Source organism: Acomys minous (genome assembly GCF_964271855.1).
Source record: "Acomys minous genome assembly, chromosome: 2".
Classification (NCBI taxonomy): Eukaryota; Metazoa; Chordata; class Mammalia; order Rodentia; family Muridae; genus Acomys; species Acomys minous.
In genome coordinates, this window is record NC_140484.1 from 36,168,101 (window position 1) to 36,191,061 (window position 22,961).

General features: G+C 42.4%; 1 protein-coding gene across 2 annotated transcripts in view; it reads left to right on the forward strand.

The window, feature by feature from the left end:
• Positions 1–337: 337 nt before the first annotated feature.
• CFAP95 (cilia and flagella associated protein 95) overlaps positions 338–22,961 on the forward strand; it is an 86,636-nt gene continuing 64,012 nt past the window's right edge. Inside the window, exon 1 of one of the 2 annotated variants that reach the window (XM_084774071.1) lies at positions 338–642. In XM_084774071.1, the coding sequence (XP_084630197.1) occupies positions 491–642 (152 nt within the window). In that variant the 5' untranslated portion in view covers positions 338–490. The remainder of the gene's footprint in view (positions 643–22,961) is intronic. The other variant, XM_084774070.1, reaches the window with a different exon arrangement.

A 22,961-nucleotide genomic window follows, 5' to 3' on the forward strand; every position in this document is an offset into this window, starting at 1 on the left:
GCAATAAAATCATATAAAGAGATCATATTCTAGGACTGGGGTTTCCTTTTACTCTCTTTTAGTTAAACCTAACTGTGAGTGAAGATGGGCAGTTAAAACCTGCTACAGATTCAGCTCCAATCTGGAGGCTTGGAGCTGTGCTTTTTCTCCTTAACTGACTCTGCACCACCTCTCGTTATTTTTCCCCTTGCTTAGGCTAGCTAGCCAGTGCAAGCATAAATCCTAGCATGCATTCTTCCTTCAGAAGCCTCTGAGTCACTCTCACTGCATTATGGGAAATGTAGTTTAATCATTAATCAGAAGGTAGGCAGTTAGGAGACAGTAAAGGGGGGAAAACTCCGCCTTCCTCTGACTCCGCGGCTCTCCCATTGTTGACCTCTTCCTAGGTTGCTTAGGAGACAAGAGACGCAGAGTGTTGGCCGTTGTTACGCAGGGCCAGACTGGTGCTGAGGGAAGTCCAGTGTGGGCTGTTCGCAGCTGTTTCCCAGGCATGGGGACCTTTAGTAGCATAGGTCAGGACTGTTTCGGCAGTAAAGAGGACTGGTATGAGATTGGACCCACGGATTTGCTGGAGCGCAAAGGCTCCCTAACTCTCCGCTCTCATCACAAGAAATACTCGAAGCCAGTGTTGGTGTATTCCTGGTGAGCCAAACACTCGCAGTTCTTGGGTCCTAGGGAAGGAGACGCAGGAGGCGGGAAAGAGTAACAGAGTAAACAATAGTGGAAAGACAGCAAAGAGGAGGGGGAAAATGAAAGGAAGGAGAGTAACGAGGTAAACAGAACAAGAGAGAAATGGTATGGAAAAGGATTGGCGAGGGTAAGGGGCGGGAGGGGTGGGGGTGGGGGGTGGGAGCGGGAGACGGGGGGGGGGGGGATGGGGAGGTATTTCCCACAGAGCAGTGACCTTATCAAAGTGAGCTAGGAGAACACACACTGAGACCTGCCCCTGCCAGTGCTTTGGCCACGGAAACTTAAGCTCATCCAAACAGGAGAAAGGAGTGGGAATCACTTAAAAGGCTTGAAAAATCATCTAAAGGCAATGCTTACTTGGAAGTACTTAGAAAGCCACGCCCACTGGCAAGAGGCAAAGGTCCTTGAAGGGGACCTGAGCTGCCAATGCTTTAGGGGCGGAAGGGGGGCGGCACTTGAAAGCAGTCCCTCTGCATCCTGCAGGCCATCCTTCACAAAGACCCTTCCAGCCAGAGGTAGCAAAATTTAGCCTCTCTTTGGGGAAGGCTAGTGCATTTGTTTGACATGTACTCTGCTTGTGTTTTCTTCATTTGAATTACTTAATTGCAAAGTTCACACAAAAACCCAGGGCTGTCTGTTCCCTTGCAAAATTGAAAGGCTTGGAGTCCATCTTTTTCTGAAGATGGAGCTCTCAGGACACCAGGAAGCATTTGGCCAACTTACGTGCTTTGGGTATTGTGCCTTGAATTCACTTCGAACTCTCCCCTTATGTGTTAAAGTCGCCAACAGCTGCAATGCTAACGCTGGAGAAACGTGGACACTTTTAGGAGATGTGCGTGTCGGGGTGGGTGGGTGGGTGGGTCAGGTTTCTTACAATAATTACTTTCTAAATATTTGTAATATCAGGAGGAAGTGAAAAGACAGAAATGAAGTCACAAATCTCGGCTACTTTATGGTGCCGTTGCCTTTGAAGACAGATGATGATTTTGACTTTGGGTCTGCTCGGACCTCACCATTCCTGGGCTGTTTGTGATGCCTGCCACTTCTGCTCTGCAGGCTTTTAAATGCCTGTTCACTCGCTACATTTCCAAAGTCTACTCCTTCTGCCTTCGTTTCTCATCCCAAGGTATATCCTCTGCCTTCGCTAAACTAGGTGCGAAAGATTATATTGGCACCAAATCCAAAGCTACACAGGGCAACAGACTCTTTTTCAACAATAAAGTTAATTATGGAAACGGACTTCTTCACATTGATGATATACTTGCTGGGCAGGGGTGGAGCCCTAAGCACCCTGTTTTGGCTTCATACATGCAGGTCTTTAATCTCTTTCTTTCTTTCTTTCTTTCTTTCTTTCTTTCTTTCTTTCTTTCTTTGCCCTTAAGCAAAAGCACTTAGCTCTTCTGCAGACTTGTTATGCTGTAAGGATTTGGGACATAATAGATATCACCTCTGTAAGTTATTAATGGGAAAGGGGTTTCGAAGAGACAGAACTTCTATTCCCTTCTGCATTACTGTTGCTTTGAAGTTAACTTGTAAGCAGTGTGGATATCAATAGCAGAGCAGACGTGTGAATGGTGTGCGGCCTGGCAAGAAAGAAGGGCAGTGGAGGGCTGTAAGTCACTTCAGTCATTCTTGAACATGTACAGGGCTTCCCTCTGTTCACAAGGGAGAAGAAAAATTAAGTTCAACACAAGTATTTATATGCCATACGCTTTGCTACATATTAGGGATGGAGAAATTGGAAAAAAAAATCATTGAGATTTTGGTAAAGTACATTGTCCTAAAGTTTCTATTGTTGGATGAAAGTTGTAACCAAAGCAACTTGGGATGGAAAAGGTTTATTTGGATTATATTTCCACATTCAGCATCTCTATAATTTTGGGAAGACAGGACAGGATCTCAAAAAAGAAAAGGAGCCTGGATGCTGGAACTGATGCAGAAGCCATGGAAAATGCTCTTACTGGATTGTTCCTTACAGCTTTCTCAGCCTGCTTTCCTGTAGAACCCATGACCACCAGCCTAGGGATGATCCCAGCCCAGGGATGACCCCAACCCAGGGATGACACCAGCCCAGGGATGACACCAGTTACAACGGGCTGCGCCCTCCCATATCAAACACGAATTAAGAAAATGTCCTATCTGCTTCTGTACAGCTTGATCTTATGCAGCATTAGAGTTACTTTTATAAAACTTTTTGTTTCTCACTTAATCCAGCTATTACAAAAATAATTGAGACTCTATTATATTACTTTAACAAGCTTCACAGCACAAGAACTGGGCAGTTATTGCTCTATCCTTCACCCTCTAAGCTAATTTAGCTTTCTCCCAGCACACACCCCAGAGATGTATTTTGTAGCTTTCCCTGTTCCAGCTCTCTCTCCTGACACCACCTAGAACTCTCCCATGGCCGAATGCCCTACCTCTTTCTCTAGCTCTTCCTCCCCTGGCTGGCAGGAAGTCCAGCCCTATTCTCTCCACTGCTCAGCTATTGGCTGTAAGCTGCTTTATTGGCATCTCAGGGGACAATTGGGGAGCAGTGTTTACACAACACTGAGACAGGAGATTCTCAAAACAAAGGCAGCAACCAGATATGAGGAGTACAGAAATCAGCATTTTAATTACACGATAACATTATGCCTACAGTGCGGTAGGTAGGTGTGTGTGTGTGTGTGTGTGTGTGTGTGTGTGTTTTCTGAGTAGGGTTTTCAAGAAAGAATAGGAACTCTGAAGACAGGCAAATGAGAACAGGATATTAACAACACAAGAAGTAGAAAAAGTTCACGTCAAATGGTAAATACACAGTTGACTCTTCTTATGGATTTCTTGTGTAAAGTCACCTACTTGGTGATGAGTACTTACAAACCAGAATCAGTTCTTGAGACATTTCCCCCAGCACATACAGATGTGCAGAGAAGAGGACAAATGGTTCAGTGTTTTTCCCCCAATGTGCATGGTCTATCTAATAAGGCAAAACGCTGCCTTCTTTTTCTTCTTCCTCTCATAGATATCGTTTTGGTGGTCTGCTTCATGCTATATTTTCTCTTTTGCATTTCTGTGCTTTTTGTTACTGCTATTGTTCGCATGCCCACAGGCACCATGAGGAAGTATTGCCTGATGTCTCTCAGCGTGAGAAGGTTGGTTGTGTAAATACATCTTATGAGGGAACCATGCATTAGACAGATTTTGTTGAGGTGTGAAGTCTAGTGTTGTCAGTGTCCAGTGTTGATGAAGTACCCACATATATCAAATAAGATGTCTTTAGATATGCGTGCGTGTGGGCTGGGGGTGTAATGCAGTAGGGGACTGCTTGTCTGGTGAGTGGGAGGGCCTAGCTTCCATCCTTAATGGCACACACACACACACAAAAGCACATTGATTGATTCATGACAATGTGGCCAGAGGTCATAGGAACCTAAGCCTGTTTCCCCTGGAAGAGATCGCTTTAGTGTTCATGAGTGTCTGTGATAGCTTTGTAGAACATGCACTAATGACAATCTGCTGTACACATTTAGAAACAGTAGCATTGCTGGAAGCTGGCGATTCCTTGCTGCCTTTTCACAAAATCAACCAGTCAATATCTATGCCAACAAGGCAGCATACAGTTGAATGTGTACACTTATGAGCAGTGTCAGCCAGCCCATGATTGTTAGCTTTTGATTGCCTTCTTTTGTGACACAGTTGAACTTTTCTTTTTTTTTTATTTTTTTATTTTTATTTTTTGCACTTTTCTTAAGTTTTATCTATTGGTGATTTTCCAGTTCAATTGGCAAATATCTAAGGTCCTATGCTTACTATTTTGGTGACCGCTCCAACTGAGTATTTCATCTTGGGACCTTATATACTTGCATCAGGGACCTTATATGTTTGCAGGTACAAATGCAGTGTGTAGCTAGGAGAAATCTCAGTTTACTCTTCATTGTTGTTTTCCTCCTCTCTATCTGGCATGTAATAGAAGTCTGTTTGACCTCACTGCACATATTTGAAATAGAGATATGCATGGTAGACATGATAAAGGATGGAAAGTAAGGGGTATCGCTGGTCCATTAATCTATGACATCCCCTAAGATGCATCTCTGTCTCAAAGCTGGAGTGGTAACGAAATAGAGCCTATCTCTCTCATCATGGCCTGCTCCCTTTGCATCAGAAATACCTTTTCTCAAAGTCATCTTTGTTCACTCCTTTCTGTAGCATTTATGGAACTATATTATAAGAGGTTTCAATTAGAAATTTTGAATAAGGTAAGAGAAAATTATCTCCTGGGATATCTTCCCACTCATTGGAATAATAAGGAACAGAACAAATTATACTTATTTTAATACATTTTCTCATGTGAGAAGAATTTATTTACTCCTTGACTTCATTCATTCATTCATTCATTCATCATTCATTTTCATTTGTTCCTTGGCCAAACTGGCATCTGGTAAAAAATGATAATAAAGAAAAAAAATCATCCAGATCTCCATGGAGACAGATCCTGCTCTGGTCTCCATGGCAATATCTAGTTTTAAGGACTCAGATTAATTTTTACAAATTTGTAGTTTTAATCTTTTTTCTTTCTCGCCTAAGCCACAGACTAAAGACTTTGAGTGTTATACTTTCCCCATGCCACTCCCCTACCCCATAATAACACAAAATATAAAAGGGAAAAGAGAAGTTAAATGCAGTCACTGGGGGCAGGGAACTTCATTTTTTTTTAAAAAAAAGATTTTTACAAAAGCTAATTTGGGCATGGATAATAACTAGAGGTAAAGGGGAAATTCTTATTTCTGTGAGACTCTGAGACATTTGCATTGCTGCTACCTTAGCAGGGAGGGCATGCACATTTAAGGCTCACCCCATTCCAAGGGCTGGGCTATCTTTGTATACTTGCATAGAAAACAGAGTGCCTAGATTCATTTGATGTGTCACCCTTTTTGTGTTTAATCAGTGATTTTTGTGGGTGATGACCCTCTAAGTATTTAGAATCTTCACATCACTGAGGGCCAAACTAGAGTTAGGTAAAGCTCTGCTGGCCGATAGTGTCCCCCTGCATCTCACACTAAGATAAAAAGCCCTTCTTAGCCCACACTAAGATAAAAAGCACTTCTTAACCATGTGCTCTAGCTTGTATGTCACTGAAGTTCACAAAGGCTTCCTCTTCCATCATGCCTCCAACTTTAACGCAGACGCAGAACCTCAAGAGAAATTTTCAATAAATATGTCCTGTCTATTATTTTAACATGGACTCTGGAATCATACATTTTCATAAGAACCTGAGGTAAGATGTATAGTATATCATGAACCCTTAACAGAACTAGAGTTGATTTTCATAGCTAACCCAGTTCAGCAGGATAAGATTGAAATGTTGGTCCCTTCCTGTGTGCATGAATCTGGAAGAGTGTGACACACTAGACTTCCATGATGATTACTCATTTAATCACGGTTAGATCTAGGATCAGCTACAAAGCATGTTTTAGACTAAGCAAGTCTATGATGGCTTTTCCAGAGAAGCTTAGCTAAGTGGGAGGACAGACCCTGACTCTGAGCCACACCGTTCCATGGGCTGGGGTACTGGAGTGAGTGAAAAGCTGGCATCCTTTTATCTGTCTTTCGGTTGGTGATGTATGACTAAGTGTCTCAGCTCTTGTGGCCGTGCCTTCTCCACCACTCTGGACTGTATCGCTTCATGGTAGATGCTAAAATAAATGCTTCCTGCTTTAAGTTGCTTTTTTGTCAGGTCTTTGGTCACATAGAACAGCAAGTAATGCAACGGAGGAGAATTAACAAATGGGGGATGGACTTGTGCAAATCTCAATTGCAATACATGACACGTCACCAGGGACTGGTGGATCCTAAGGGGATTTTCGAGTTAAGGTCGGGACAGGCACTTAAACTGCAAGGAAATATTTTTATTTCTTACAAATACTCAAAATATTTTTTGATGTTTTATTTTTTTATGGCTTAATTTTTTACATATAATAAACTACATAAGCAAGAATAACCATGAAACAATCAGGAATTATATAAATGTTACAATCGTAGTATTTTGGCTGTTTGTATTTGGCAACCTTGAAGAAAACATTTTTCCTATCTTGGCGAGTCTAAAATTCTGAATGTAAATCAATATCTATCATATCTCATTTCTCTCAACTTAAAACATCTAGCTAGACCTAAAAACATCTTACCCCATAAACAACTAAGCTTAATTGTAAAACTAAACTATCTAGTCTTCAAATCCATCAGAGACTTGAGAAGGAATAAAATTAATTACCTGAGAAGACAGGAGTTCAGGTTAGCAGCTTCCAAAGTGAAAAGAACTACAGAGACAGTTTGCTGCCTGAGCAGACATCCATAACTCTCTATAATGCTGGAGCATCGTCTTCAGCCTTCTGGCCCAATATATCTGACAGACATATTTGTGAGGCAGGAACTATTGAGGACTTGCTTACCCTTTCTCGGCAGAGTTTGGCCTAAGACTCTTCCTGTATCCAAGCTTGCCCATATTTAGGCAGAATTCTGTCAGTGGCAGAAATGAGGATATTTTCTATGGTGGCTTGTTTGCCACATTTGAAGCCATCTCCATAAGGAGGTTCATTGATGCTCATCATCTTCTTTGAGGTAGGCAGGGTGTTGCCAGGAGTTAACTTGTCTTATTGTCAACGAACCTTTAAACTAATAAAAATATCTTTGAATGCCATATTCTGTAAGTCTCTGAGGTTTTTGAAGACCTTATCTAACTATTTTACCTTATATATCCGTAGAATCTTTTTATCTGTTAAACCTATATTCTTGTGATAGAAATAGACTAGTAATTAACCTGGCCATGATTTGATCAACTAACAATGAACTTGTATAGCTTATTTATCCTAAACATCCTGAACTAGCACTTTCAAAGTACTGAAGGTAGGAAACCTTGTATCCTGCCTGAATTGTATGGGTACAATACCGCATATTAGAGTAGAAATAAATATAATGTGTGTGACAAGTGTTCAAATTATGATGTCACACGTGCATTTATTATAGTGTAAAGTAGACTGAGGACATGGAAATATATTTACTATCTAGTGGGAAGCGAAATCCAACATTTGCGTACCAGTGGGTTTGGTGGCCCACGCCTGCAGTCCTAGCACCTGGCATTCTGAGGCAGGGAGATCGCTTTGAGTTCACAGTTTCTCTGGGCTACATATAGAGATGACTGTTTAAAAAAAAAAAAACCAGTAAAAATTTGCATACGATCCATATGCATATAATAAAATTTATTTCCTACAACTGATCCTCATGACTTTTTAACTGTTGCCTACTTCAGACAAATCTCAACAGGCCAATTAAAGCTTATCTCCCCCTCTCTAACTTTAAACGACTTGTTTTAGATTAAAACCGTCAACTTCGGAACAGAACCCACTCTTTCCAGGTTTCCTTCCTCCACATTCTCCTTCCTCCAGTTCCTCTCGTATGTATCAAGGGAGCAGGGCTGTGTGGCAGCCAGTAGTGGAGGTGGGTTTGCCTTCCAGAAGCGTGGCAACTTCCTTGTCCCCATTCTCCTCCCACTCCTCTGCCTGCTGCTGGTGAATTTATCCTTTTTTGAAGACGTGGTATGTGTGCTTGCAGATTTATTCCCAACTTGGCTCCAGTTGGTTCTGCAGCAGCTACCTGAGCCAGGCTCAGCACGGTGGTCTGCAGCTCACTGACAGCCCAGGTTCCACCTAAGTGGACTGCATATGCTCTGTTCTGTTAGTGTTTATCATCATGGTCACTAAATGTGTGTCAGAAGTAAATTGAAGAAAGGAGAAGTTTATTTTGGTCCATGGTTCAGAGTGTACAGTTTGCCATGACGGGGATGGTGGCTGCAGACTTGAGCTTGAGACACGGTGTGTGCACATTTGATGAAGCCCACTCCCACCACACATACGATGATCTACTTCCTCCACCTCTGCCTCACCTAAAGTTCCTACAACTTCTCCAGCAGCTAGGGACCACCTGGACAAAAAAATACAAGACTGTGGGAGACTGTTCTTTTAAAAGCTGTAACACCCAGGATAGCTCCCTCCTCTTGGCCTACGTATATCAAAGCCCCTCATTCAGTTTCTGTAGTGTTTGTCTTTGGAAGGCAAATTATAAAGTTTTAAAAAATTAGTTCTTATTTCTCAACAATGCTGGCTTTTAAGCATCTTACTCAGGACCAAAAATCTTCATTTATTTTCTCAGTAGCAATGCTTGTTTGCCATATTTCTGCGGAAACAACCCTAACTCATCCCAAGGCAGATGCGGAGTCCTCCTAACCCATCCAAGGCAGATGTGGAGGCCACCTAACCCATCCCAAGACAGATGTGGAGGCCTCCTAACCCATCCCAAGACAGATGTGGAGGCCTCCGGTTTATTAGAGTGGAAGTTATTCTAAAGGGAACCCAGCAATGTATGAGGACTAGTGCCTGGCGACACCACGTCATTCTAAGAAAGTTTTTAAATTTTAACATTTGGGTAGAACTGGAGATGTCATGATGTCATGTGAAATAAGCTAGACTCAAAAAACAAATTTTACATTTTCTCAAATTTCTGGAATGGTCTTAATAATAATAATAATATAATAATAATAATAATAATAATAATAATAATAAAGAATTTGAAAGCAGAAAGGGGAGATAATTTGGAAACAGGAAGGAGGTCAGTGGGAAGGGAAGGAATGTCCAGAGAAAGATGGGGGTGCAATATGACTAAAGTACGTGACATCCGTGGATGGAAATGTCATGATAAAAATCTATTATCTTGTATAATACATGTATACTAATTAAACAAAACAAGCGTGCTTTAGAGCCTTGTTATTTAAAATGTACAGGAGTCTTCATCAGGAGGACATTGGTATGTACCACAACAAAATTAGCATCGCAGACTAGCCTCCTCTTTTTTCCTTTGCTACGTCTACATCTTCCATACAGGATATGGATTGATTTTACAGTGAGACTATTGTCAACGCCCTGTTAACAATCGACAGCATTCTCCAGAGCTTTTCCTGTGAAGCACTCATTCCCTAAGTGATCAGAATGTATTCATAATACTTTCCCTTTTTCAGAATCCGACTCACTCTAAATGGCTTATTACGAATCTTTAAAAATATCTTTTTAATTGCTGGGTGGTTTTTTTGCTGGGTAGGAATCATGATGCACACTCATTTGGTTTAGCTACCCTTCCATTCGCGTCTGTGTGCTGTGACAGTAGCTCCTACGCCACAGTTATTTTGAATCTAGTCTATGTTTTCATTCCTCAATATACTCATGCTGTTGCCTCCCATTGCTTTTTGAATGAAGTAGTTTTTTGGGGGAATGAAGCGCTTTCTTTTTTTCTTTTTAAAATGAAATTCAAGAGGCTTTGCCTTCTTCACCCTGGGGCTCCTATCGCCCCTCACCAATGCTGTTCTCTTTGATGGAACCAATCAAATGCTGTCTTGATAAACCTAATGCTTATGGCATTTTCATGGTGCCACCTGCATGGAAGTCTTTTTTGTTTAGCTGGCATTTGTAAGGATAACAGTTTTGCAGGAAAGAGTGCTATGGTTTGAGTGTGAAATTGTCTGCACCAGCCTTCAGGATCTTGGCTTAAACACTTGATCCCTAGCACCCGGTGCTTTTGGGGGAGGTTTCTGGCATTCTAAGTGAGACTTACCTGGGGGAAGTAGGTCCCAATGGCTGGGCTTTGGGGGATATCTTGTCCCTGCCCCCTCCTGTCTCCTCCTTAGTTTCCTGTTTGCAATGAGGTGAAGAAGCCCCCTCACCCAGGGCCTTTTCCTGTCAGAGTGTCTTGCCTCAGCACTTGGGTCAAGCAACCACAGACTGGAGCCTCTGAAACTGTGAGCAGAACACGTGCTCCCTCCTACTTGAGTTGTTCTTGTCAGATTGTGTTGTAAGGGGGTAGAAAATTTCAGGCCCTTGAGAGGCAGAGTACAGGCATTTTGCCATTTGGGGAGACAAGCTTGAAATTAGAAAGATATTGTTATGTAGAGAGACCTCTGCCTCCAGACAACTCCCCATCCTTATGTTGTCCTAATTGAGATGGCAGGGATCCTCATCACCATGGGGATGTAATCTTTCAGAATCTTGAGTCTGATTTCATTAGACTTTGCTGCTTCTTACACTGGTGAGCTCCTAACCAGTGGTTCTCCATCTGTTGATCATGATCCCTTTGGGGTCAAATGACCCTTTCACTAGGGTTGCATCTCAGATACTTACATTGCAGTTCATACCAGTAGCAAAATCACAATTATGAAGTAGCAGTGGAATAATTTTATGCTTGGGGGGGGTCATCACAGCATGAGGGACCGTATTAAAGGGTCACAGCATTAGGAAGGTTGAGAACCACTGTTCTAGATGAAGGTATTAGGGGAGAGGAAGGGGCGAGAAGAAAGTGGAGCTTAGTGATAGTTTGATACTGAGATTTAGGCTGTGGAGACACATACATACATACACACACACACACACACACACACACACACACATACACACACACACACTTAAGTACAGGCTCAGACTTTTGAGACATATTCTCACTATGGAGCTCTGGCTGCCCTGAAACTCAGACAAGGCTGGATTTGACCATAGGAATCTGCCTACCTCTGTCTCCAAAGTGCTGAGACTAAAGGCATATACTACTACTCCAGGCCCAGATCTTCATTTGTTCTTTAAACAGCACTGGAGGTAGTTAAGCAAATATCTCTGCAAGTCCCCCATCCTTGACACCATTTCCCATGCTCATCAATCAGACCCCTTTTGGTTATAAACGGCAGATAGCTCTTACTAGCTTAAGACAAATGGAGTAACACATGACATCCTGTAGGGTTGGCTACTGAATCTTAGGAACAGTGGGGCAAGGGGCACTGGTTCCTCACTCATTCCTCTACTCTCGGCACCTGTTCTTCGTCTTCTCATGGAAGAGTAGGGGAAACATGACTGTCGCTGTAGAAATGGGTGAGTTACGTAGCCTGGCTTTAAGGTAGTTTCACCTCCAATTGTAAAGATCCCAAGTCAGTTGTATGCCCCCAGGCCAAATGTCTGTTTGGGATCATCAAATTGAAACTTGGTACCTCTCCAGGTGGCATCGAGACATGTACATAGGAGAAAGAAGATGTGATGGACTCGAGATCCCAGAGACAGCTATTGTCTGGAGAAAGATCCCATATTCCATGCATTCAGCTTTATAGCAAATGTTTAGAACAAAATACATTAATATTCTGAGATTCCCCCTCCACACACATTTTTGAGTTTATTTTACTTTAAAATTCTCCTCTCTTGCTAAAACTGCACCTCCCAAGTATTGGTAAAAACAAAACAAAAAATTAAGTTAGACGTAGTGAACAGAAAAAGAAACCGTGTACATAGATTAGGTAGGAACATTTTTCTGATGCTTTGAAAAAATTTAAATATTGTTATATTGTTTTTGATAGGCATTAATCTTCCTTTGCTCGGTTTCTTTCATTTCATTTTGAAATACAATTATGTTTTAATTGTTATTAGTCATGCTTTATATTTTCTTTTGTGATTTAATAGTTTGTGCATTAACGAAGATAATTGATTGGCAGGAACGCAATATGCTTCTTTGGTAAGATGTTAAATCTCTAACCAGATTGTTAAACCTTCAATAAAATGGAAGAATTAATACAACACTATTTACTGCTCTCTAAATTTTAGCACAAATAATTTAGTCTATTTACATAGAAGTTATTGGTAAGATTATTTTGAGATTAAAATGTAAGAGTTAATAACTTGTCACAATTTTCTCAGTGCAAACTAGATGTAGTGGTGCAAGCAGGGATCCTAGCACTCTGAATCAAGAGTCCTGAGAGGTCAGGGCCAGCCTGGGCTACACAGCAAGACCTTATCTGAAAGAAGATTGGAAAGAAGGAAGGAAGGAAGGAAGGAAGAAAGGAAGGAAGGAAGGGAGGGAGGGAAGGAGGGAGGGAAGGAGGGAGGGATACAATTCCCTACCCTAAAATATAACACCCTCTCACCTTACCCAACAAAACAAAGCAGAAAGACCAACACCAAAAACAAGCAAATTAAAACAACTTTTAAACATTTAGGAAAACTTCAAATTGCTCACCCAGAAGCCAGAAGTGTTATATGAACTCGAAAATTCAAACTTTTCCTCAACTATGGTCCCCTCGGATGAAGGGCTTTTTGTGGGTGCCACTTTTTTTTCAGTTTTATTTTATTTTTCTTGTTTTAATTAATTAACTTTACATTCCAATTGTGGCTCCTCCTTCCTCTCCCCCCCAGGCCTACCTTTCCTCCTTATTCTTCCTTTCCCTCCTCCCCTACCCCTCAGGAAAAGGGAGCCCCTCCCCCCCCACACACCTACCCCTCCTTAGGACATCAAATCACATCAGGACTGAATGCATCCTATTCTATGGTGGCCTGACAAGGCAGGCCCACTAGGGGGAAGTGAGGCAGCAGTGGGGAGGGCTAAGTGACTGGCTGCAGAACGGATGGCCTGTGCTACAGTTAAGACTAAAATAAGCAGGGCGTCCTGGTTATGAGGCATGGATCAAAGCCCAGACCCCACCCACTGAGATTCCTAGGTCCTGTGACTCAGAACAATGAATTGGAACAGAGACACACGGATAACAATAGAAACGGTTTATTGAGAAATGGAAACGGTTCTCTTGAGGGTGCAAGCTGGGAAGACAGATGCTCAAGGGCCCAGGGCCTCGTGAGTTTTGGTGCTTTATAAGTCATTTTCATAGTGCCTGCCTTCTGTTTGTGTATGGGGGAGGGGAGGGCTTCTCTACTCCATACTCTGCAATTCTACAGCTCAGGAGGGAAGGCTTTGTATCTACGCCAGTTGACTTTTTTTTCACATGTTAGTCTCACGACCTCTCTCCCTATATGCCTCCTCTCCTGACCCGTTGGGGGCATTGAGGAGAAGCATGTGTCTTAGGCCTGGCAGATGAGGTAAAGTTTCTCAGAGATCATTATCTTGGCCCCACCATCTAGAGAAGAGCTACTGGGTGGCTGAAAAAGTAGTGCTTTTTTGCCAAGCCTGACGACCTAAACTCAGTCCCAGGAACCTATGTACTGGAGTGTGATAACCAATTCCTCAAGGTTGTCCATGCACATATGTCTGCATACAATAAGTAAAATAAACGAAAGCGTAATTAATTAGGAACTGAAGAGATGGCTCAGTGGTTATGAGTGCTTGCTGCATAATTGTGAGATGCAGAGTTTGGATCCCAGTACTCATACAGAAAGCTGAGCATCCTATGCAGGCCTGTGAACTCATCTTTGACTGGGATGGAGACTGGAGGATCTCTGGGGATTGCAGGTTTCCAGCTTAGCTGAGAAAGCAGTAGTATTGCCTTTAGGGAGAGGCTTCACCTCAAAGGAAAAGATGAAAGATAATAAAAGAAGACAGCTGATGATCTTTTCTAGCCTCTGTGCACATGTGCACAACTGAATACTCAAGCATGGGTCACATATGAATGTGCACACAGGCACACTCACACACTAAACATTAAAAAAAAAAAAGATAGTCTGGGGTGTAGCTGAGTTGATAGAGTGCTTGCCTAGCATGCACAAAGCTCTGGATTTGATATTCAAGAAGGAATAAAATTTGGTGTAGTGTCACATGCCAGAACTTGGGAGGTAAGGGAAGGAGGGTCAAAAGTTCAAGGTTATTCTCTGCTACATAGCCAGGCTGGCCTGGCCTTACCAGCTGAATCTAAAAAATATTAGTCTATATAGATAACGCCACTCTTGAAATTGGCATTTTTCTTTGTATATTAAGCAATCCTTTAAGAAACAGAAGTGTTCTGGGAGCTACGTTTTCTTGAGATATACTAATGTCAAAGTCAAGGTGGTGAATTCAGGTTCATCTACTGGCCCATTGTGCTGGGTAGTTTTATGTCACCTAGACATCACTAGAGTTATCTGAAAGGAGGAAACCTCCATTGAGAAAATGCCTCCATAAGATCTGGCTATGGGGCATTTAATTAGTGATGGATGGGAAGGGCCCAGCCCATTGTTGGTGTCGCCACATGTGACACATGTGAGGTGGTGGTTCTCTAAGAAAGCAGGATGCAGGCTGAAGAGATGGATCAGAGGTTAAGAGCACTGGCTGCTCTTCCAGTGGTCTTGAGGTCAATTCCCAGCAACCAAATGGTGGCTCATAACCATCTCTAATAAGATCTGGTGCCCTCTTCTGGTGTGTAGGCAGACATGCAGGCAGAATATTGTATAAATAATATATAAATACATCTTAAAAATATAAACTCTTTCCTCCCCATATGATTGACTATGGTTTCATCAGCGCAGTAGAAACTCTACTGAGCACACCCACCCTCACTGCTCCTGCACTTGCCAGTGCTGTTCCACAAATAGACTGGACACAGCATGTCAAATGTCCTGTCATGTGTCAGACACAGATTTGAAGTGTCTTCCCCCTATAAAACCATCTGGGACTGATAATGTCCTGAAGGATAAGTATTTGCTACTTGAAAACTTTCTCTGTTTCGGCCTTAGTAATCATCTATTGTGGCTTTTTGTTTCCACTAGGAGAAATTTTGATAATTTTTTTCTTTGCAAGTTCTGTATGGCGCCTAGCTTTAAATATATATGCATAGAATTTTGGAAATGTAGGGTTTAAGATTTCTATTTCTATGCACACATACACACATACATACATGCATGCACGCATACATGCATACATACATTTCACACACACACACATACATGTACATATATATGGACTGGCCTTAGACTCCTTGCATAGCTGAGGATCCTCTTGCACGCCTGATCCTCTTGCCTCCATCTCCTAAGCGCTGGGATTATAGACATACATCCACATACAGTTTTATGCAGTGTGTGGATTGAACTCAAAGCCTTGTGCATATCAGGCAAACAAGCACTTTACCATCTGAGCTGTATCCCATCTCCTGAAATGATATATTGTTATAAGTCCCATTTTACACAGATTAACCCTTTAGAATACAAAATTCATCGAGTTTACTGCATTCACGGGAGCATGTCTGCCACTACGACCAATTTCTTGTTTCTATTAGGAGTGTACTCTGATCCTTCTGGAGCCATACGCCACAATAAACTCTCCTATCTGTAAGTTGTCTTGGTCATGGTGCTTAACTGCAGCAAGAGAAAGATAACTAATACTCTCCCCCATTGAACCTCTTCGCCCCTTGGACATTCCTTCCAAACATGCCCTAGCCCTCACATCCAAGCCCCAGCAAGCACTAAGCTATTTTCTGTCTTTATACAGTTGCCTTTCGCTTCATAGAAAGGGAGCTGCAGAACTGATACATGTGACAAAACTGGATTTTTGTGACTTAGTATACTGTTTCCAAGGCTTGTTTCTTTTTTCTGTTTGCTACTATTCTATAGTATGGATACTGTATCAATCCAAACTCCCTGCTTTTCCTTGACTCAACAAATAGTGACTTTTGTGGTTTACTTAGTCATTTATTTCTTTTTTCTTTTTTTCCTGTTTTTAATGTATTTATTTATTATAATTTATTCATATTACATCTCGATTGTTATCCCCTCCTCATTCCTCCAGTTCCCACCCTCACTCCATCTTATTCCCCTCCCCTACCTAGCCAGGCCAGGGAGGGGGGCGAGGATGGGGAGGCCGGGGAGGCTCCTCCCCCACCATCTGATCACAGTCTATCAGGTCTCAACAGGGTATCTGCATCCCCTTTTTCTGTATGCCTGCAAGACCCCCCTGCCAAGGGTAGTGATCAAATTGCAGGCACCAGAGTTCATGTCAGAGGCAGTCCTCCCTCTCCCTCCTCCCCACACACATGGAGAATCAGCTACATCTGAACAGGAGGTCTAGGTACTCTGTCTGCGTTGTCCTTGGTTGGTGCATCAGCTCTTGGCCCAGGGTCTGGCTGCAAGTTCCGTATCTTCCCGAAGTCCTCTGAGAAACTAATTTACTTCTTGGTTCTGTTGTTATTTGATGTTTTATTTAAAAATTTCCCCCTTCATAGTTAGTGATGCTAGTACTTACATATGTAAAGCTTTGGCATTTTCTCTGGGTAAATCGCATGTATTCGTGTGAGTGGCTTTTGTTGTTTTGTTTGTTTAATAAGGTCTCATGCAGCTGAAGCTGGCCTTGAACTCACTATGTAGACAAGGTTGACCTGGAGTTTCTGACCCTCCTGTCAAGTGCTTGAATCATGGGTACTTAGCAAAGAGTGGTGTTCTACTGTCTGCATTTCCACGGAATTTGGCAATTTAAGGTTGTAATGATCTTTGACTCAAGTTGTTTGATAAGCTGCTTATCTCCACATCATTTGAGCTATTAATTAATTCTAGTTTTACCACCTGTTATTCGGTAGCTAGAAAACATAACATAGTTTCAAATATGGCTTCTTCACTGTTAGGAAATGTGCTTGAATTGAAGCTCTTTAGGGAGGTCATCAGAGAGTGCTTTCAGTTTCTGCCCATGTGTGGTGCAAGCTTACACTTAACCAAGGAAGGGACGCGCATTCTAATCATAGGCTACACTCTCCAATGCAATCGATACGCACTAGTTTCTCTCCTGCTTCTAGCTCTGGAGGGTGGTTGGTTCTAAACCCAGAGAACAAATATCTGAAGGCTTCAACTATTGTGATATGTCATTTCTCTTTCCGTCCTCTGTGTTAGGCAGCCTGGTGACTTTCTAAATTCAACTCATTTACTTTTGAAAATGGCAGAAATGGTTGGCTGTAGTTTATAAACCACCTACCTTTCTGCTCCCCTTTCTGGCCTCATGGGCACATGGTCTGACTTTCTTCTTCCTGTGACTAATAAATAACTTGAACATCCTAGTTTCTCATCTTGTGCGGCTTATGTCAGTGCTTTCTGCTTTAGATTTTTGTGACACTGTTTCTCCCCACTTCTGCTTCAGATTCCTATAAGTCTGAATAAATATGTGATAACAAACACCTCCCCCACCACAGTGGCGTATAAACATTTATTTCTTGATGTCATAATAGCCTTTGTGTTTGCTGGGAGGGGCGGTGAACCACTGCTCCTTCTGAGGCCAGTTCCTTACCAGCTTTAAATTGTCTCCTCCAAAATGCATGTTGAAATTTAAGTGCTACTGAGATGCTAACTGAAAGTGGGTCATTCAAGGCCCCTGCCTGAATGGATTGATGCTATTATCTTGACAGTGGCTCCATTGTAAGGCAGGCATCCCCCTCTCCTTTTCAGCCTCCCCCCACCACGTGATGCCATCCTCATGTTGTGCCATAACAAAAAATCCTCCACTTTCAGCTTAGCCCTCCAACCATGTAATTCCTGCTCATAGTTATTGGTCTGATCTGGTCTGGTGCAGGGGCTTGGGCATCATTTTAGTTAATTTCTTTTCATTATATATGCAGATTACGCATAATAACGGGTTTTATTGTGGCATTTCCATAGATGCATGCCATGTATTTCTACCCTATCTTCCCTCACCACGCTAAACTATCCCACCCTCACTCCTGTTGATTCTCTTCCCCTCCCCACCTAGTCCCTCTTCTACTTCCATGTCTTTATTGCTTATTTTGTTGACCCAGTGAGTTTGATTAGCGTTGCCTACAGGGTACTGGTTGAAAGATTATTTACAGTAGCATTAAGTGCCCATTGATGCTCAGGGAGGGGTGGAGCCTCTTGGGCACCCCTCTCCCTGGCCCTGCCCCATTACCATGATCTTGGGTATAGGTCCTGGGAGTGGGGAGCTCAAGGCCCTTTTTCCTCTGCCATGAAGGATGTTGACAGGTCCCTCTTACACAGGTCTTGTTCCTGTATCACAGCTCTTGTGAGCTCAAGGAGGCAACAGTGATGCTACATCCCAAAGACAAGGTCCTGCTCACTCAACTCCTTCATTTGGCTCTTACATCTTTTCCACCCCATCTTCGTGATACAATCTGAGCCTTGGAGTAGGTGACATAGCAATCCCTTCCATGGTCATGCATTCAGCGGTCTCTGAGTTTCATGCTGTAACCAGTTAAATGTCTCTGCAGTCCCTACCAAAGGCCCTGGGATTCTGATCTTCTGTAGTCCCAGGAATGAAAGAGAAATTGTACTAGTGAGCACAGTGTATGCCACACGTAGAAGACTGTTTTGTAAATGTCCCATAAGCAGACTCTGGGATAGGCTTGTATCCATTAACACTGATGTGTGTAAGATGCTGGACCTGTCACCCATGCTGAAGAGTAGTGTTGGAAAACACTGAGGGCAGGGTTGACTCAAAGGCTATTCTGACCTTTCCACTGGCTTTCATTTAAAAATTGACCTGGATGTTCAGCTCTTGAGAATTAGTATGTGAGACAAAATTTAAGTGTCTTCTACCTCGCATTTTTCAGTGTTCACATCACAAGAGTCCATGGGCACAGCCGTAGGCAGTGTGGTCTGGTCCAGTCAGTACTCTGCAGCTTCCCACCTGTTAGTCCTCTCATCATCACCGAGACCTTGTCTAGGTCAGGGTTACTTTCTCTATGGTGAAACACTATGACAAAAAACCAAAAAGGTTCTGGAGGAAAGGGTTTGTTTGGCTTATACTTCTACATTGTTATCCACTATTGCAGGAAGTCAAGACAGGAACTCAAACAGGGTAGGAACCTGGAGGCAGGAGCTGATGCAGAAGCCACAGGGGATACTGCCTGCCATCTTGCTCTCCATAGCTCAAATGGTCTTGCTCTCTCATAGAGAACCCAGAACCACCAGTTTAGGGATAACCCCACCCACATTGGGATTCCCTTAACCCCTATCAATCACCCCCGGCTTGCCTTATAGCCTAATCTTATGTAGATAGTTGCTCAGTTAAGAAGGTTCCTTCCTCTCAGATGACTACGGCTTATGCCAAATTGACATAAAGCTAGACTGTACAGACTGCTTTCCACAGCGTCTCCTCTGTCTGTCTCCCACTCATTTTCACTTGGTCCTGGCTCCTTTTCAGTAGCTCATATATTTGATATAATAACTATAGGGCTTATAGTTCCTGGTTCTGCCAGGATTTTAGCTTCACTTTTAACTACCTCTTCTTTTTTTTTTCTGCTTTTGAATGATTTCCTCTTAAGAATATGGAAAATGAGCATTCTTTAGCTATGTTTATGATGCAACATTTAACTCTAGATCTAGTTACAAGGAAAATTCCATTTGTTTTTGTTTTAAGTTTCTAATGTGTCAGAGAATCTAGCTGACTCTCCTGGGTAGTTTGTTTGTTTGTTTTGTTTTTGTTTTTGTTTTTAAGTCTTAGGTAGCAGAGGATTAGAAATAAGATGAAATGAATTGCTCTGAAACCAAATAACCTTGTATTATCTATTCAATGTGTATGGTACTAAGGATCACAGAAATACACATGAAAATAACATTAGCCTCTCTTAATATGGCCCTCTGATATTTTCTAGAATGATAGCAAGGGTAGAGAGAGAGGAAGCAGATGCTGTTTGCCCCTTTGCACATGAAGGGCAGCTTACTTCCATGCCAGCTAATACTCTCCAGAGCAGTGGTTCTCAACCTTCCTAACACTGCGCCCCTTTGATACAGTTCCTCATGCTGTGGTGACCCCTCAACCATAAAATTATTTCTGTTGCTATTTCATAGCTGTAATTTTGCTACTGTTAGGAGTTGTAATGTAAACATCTGATATGTAGCCCCTGTGAAAGGGCATGGTCAGCCTCTAAAGGGCTTGTGACCCACAGCTTAAGAACTACTGCTCCGTTGAAATTATTTTTATAAAACAGTGTTTGTTTCTCTTAGCTTATTCCTTAACCCGGCCAACACACAAATAACTGAGACTCTTTAATATTTGTTTAAAAATAAGCTTCACAACACAATCTTGAGCAGTTTCTGCCTATTCTTAATTCTCTCTGTTGTTTTGTCCAGCTCCCAGCAAACATCACAGTGATACTGGCATTTTGCATCGCTATGGGCTCCCCCTCCTCCCTCCTGATCTTCCTTGGACTTCCCTCCACTCCCAGGCTGAGTCTCCTGCTTCCTCTTCTGTCTGGCAGGAAGTCTAGCCCTATTCTCTACCCTGCTCCTTGATTGGCTGTAAACTACTTTATTGACATATCCAGGGGACAATTGGGGAGCAGAGTTTACAAAAAAAATCAGAATTTAAACTATATAATAACCTTATGCCTACATTGCCCTAGGTTTTCTTGTTTTTGCACTATAGTAAACTTTAGTGACTGTATAATTCATGTTTGAAGATTTTTCTCTTTGCCTTGAGCCCCCTTTTCCACCACCCAGAATACCATTTTTTTTTTTAAAGTCACAGTCTCTCACTATGTAGCCACAGCCGGCCTTGAATTCACGACCCTTCTGTTTCTGCCTTTCACATGTTGAGATTATAGGCCTGAACTACCATACCAGGCCCAAGAGCATCTTTGGCCAACCAATGCAAGTTACTTTTTGGAGGTGAAGGTCACAGAAACCCTGAGAAGCATACCAGAACGTGGAGCTAATTGAGGTCCAGGCGCTTTTGTTTGTTTGACTGAGCAGGATGGTTGTCATTACTTCCATTGGCCATCATATCAGGAAAAGTGTCCCAGGAGGTGTAATCAGTTGTACTGTCACCGTCCTGATATGTGTTTCTTCAGCTATCTGTGAGTTATATGTCTGGCAGTCAATCACACTGACATTTCCTTAACTGCTTATGCCTCCAGCTGCTGTGCTCATTCTCCCCACCCCCACCCCCAGCTCCTCACAATATTCTCTATGGGATTTCTTGTTTTGGAAGATTTTTCTATGTAGAAAATTTATTATAGTGATAATTCTTTATTTGCATGCCACTCCATATATGTTGAATGAAGAAAATATGGCATATCCATCTTCATCAGGTAATTTTCTCTAGAGCACAGTTTGGGCTGCAAATTTTGGGACCATGGTGCAGATGTGCAAATCACGCACAACATAGGATACACTGTTAAAGTCCCTGTTCACCATTCTAAAATGACAGAATTCCTCTCCCGAGAACATAACATTTCCTTTACAACGTCACAAATATATCTAAATGTCTTTGCCGGTTTAGTGTATAAACCACTAAATAACACTAGAGTGGTGTGTTAATCTTTTTGCCTATGTAATTTTTAAAAGGACTGTCAAATCTCTCTTTGCAGTTCTTCCTTCCATTGGGTTTGAGTTTCTAATGTGTCAGGGAATCTAGCTGACTCTCCAGGGTAACCCTCTGTTAGGCTGCTGAGGATTGTGAAACGCAACAGAAATGTTATCTCTCTTCTTATTTGCACCACATTTACATCAGAAAATACAATAGCTGACAGCATAGCTGCAAACTACATTAATAATTCTAAAGCTTAAAGTTAATGTATTCTGCCATCTGGAGTCTTAACTAAACATTTTTTAACATCTTTGAAATCTGCAAAGAAAATGTGTCTCTTGTCAAGTAACCAGAAGCTGGAACTCAGCTCAGGCTTTCATTGTTCCCGTGTCAGGTACGTCTCACATTCAAAGCCTTTTGCAATCCATGTGATACATATGCGTAGTGAGAGTGTTCCCATTTAGCAGGTAGATTTACAATTCCTCCAGGGACAAGCTGGTGTTGCAGAGAGCTAGCTTGCCTCTATGCATGATCACGCTTTCCTGACTGGTGCTTTTGAAGACCAAGCCAGGATACTCTTTTATCTTTATGGACACGTTTGAAAGCCTTTGCTTTCAGCATTTATATTAGGATGGCAGAAACAAAATGTGGAAAGATTCAACCTGCCCATCAATCACGGAAGATCTAATCATTTGCAACGCGCCAGACGCGCAAAGGGGAGCTGCCCATCAATCACGGAAGATCTAATCATTTGCAACGCGCCAGACGCGCAAAGGGGAGCTAGACGCTTAATGGATTGTTATCAAACAGTGTGAAGTATGGCACAGTGAGAAAACAACAACAACAACAACAAAAAGTGTATTTGCAAACTTCCCCCTCCATCCCCATTCCTTATAAACAAGAGACCACAGAAACTCTAGAGTGTACCCTGACTGTGAGAACCCTACTCCCCAAATCCACCTGTCTTCCACTAGTGGGGATCAGGGTTCTTCTGCAGTGGGGCAGCTTGAAGGGGGGAGCTATGGCTTCCTGCCTCACCTGAAGCTCTGGAGTAGTTTGCTGAGCCTTACATCATCTGGGGAATATGATGCAGGTTTGTGTAAGAGGGGCTTGCCGATCTATAGGGTATAGAATCATATACCAGTCTTGAAGGAGTATTCATGCTCCCACAGAGCCCCAGGTTGCAACTCAGCCACATCCTTTTGATGAAAGAGTGAACTGCAACTGAGTCAAGCTCAAGATGCAGGAGGAGGATGGAGGGCTGG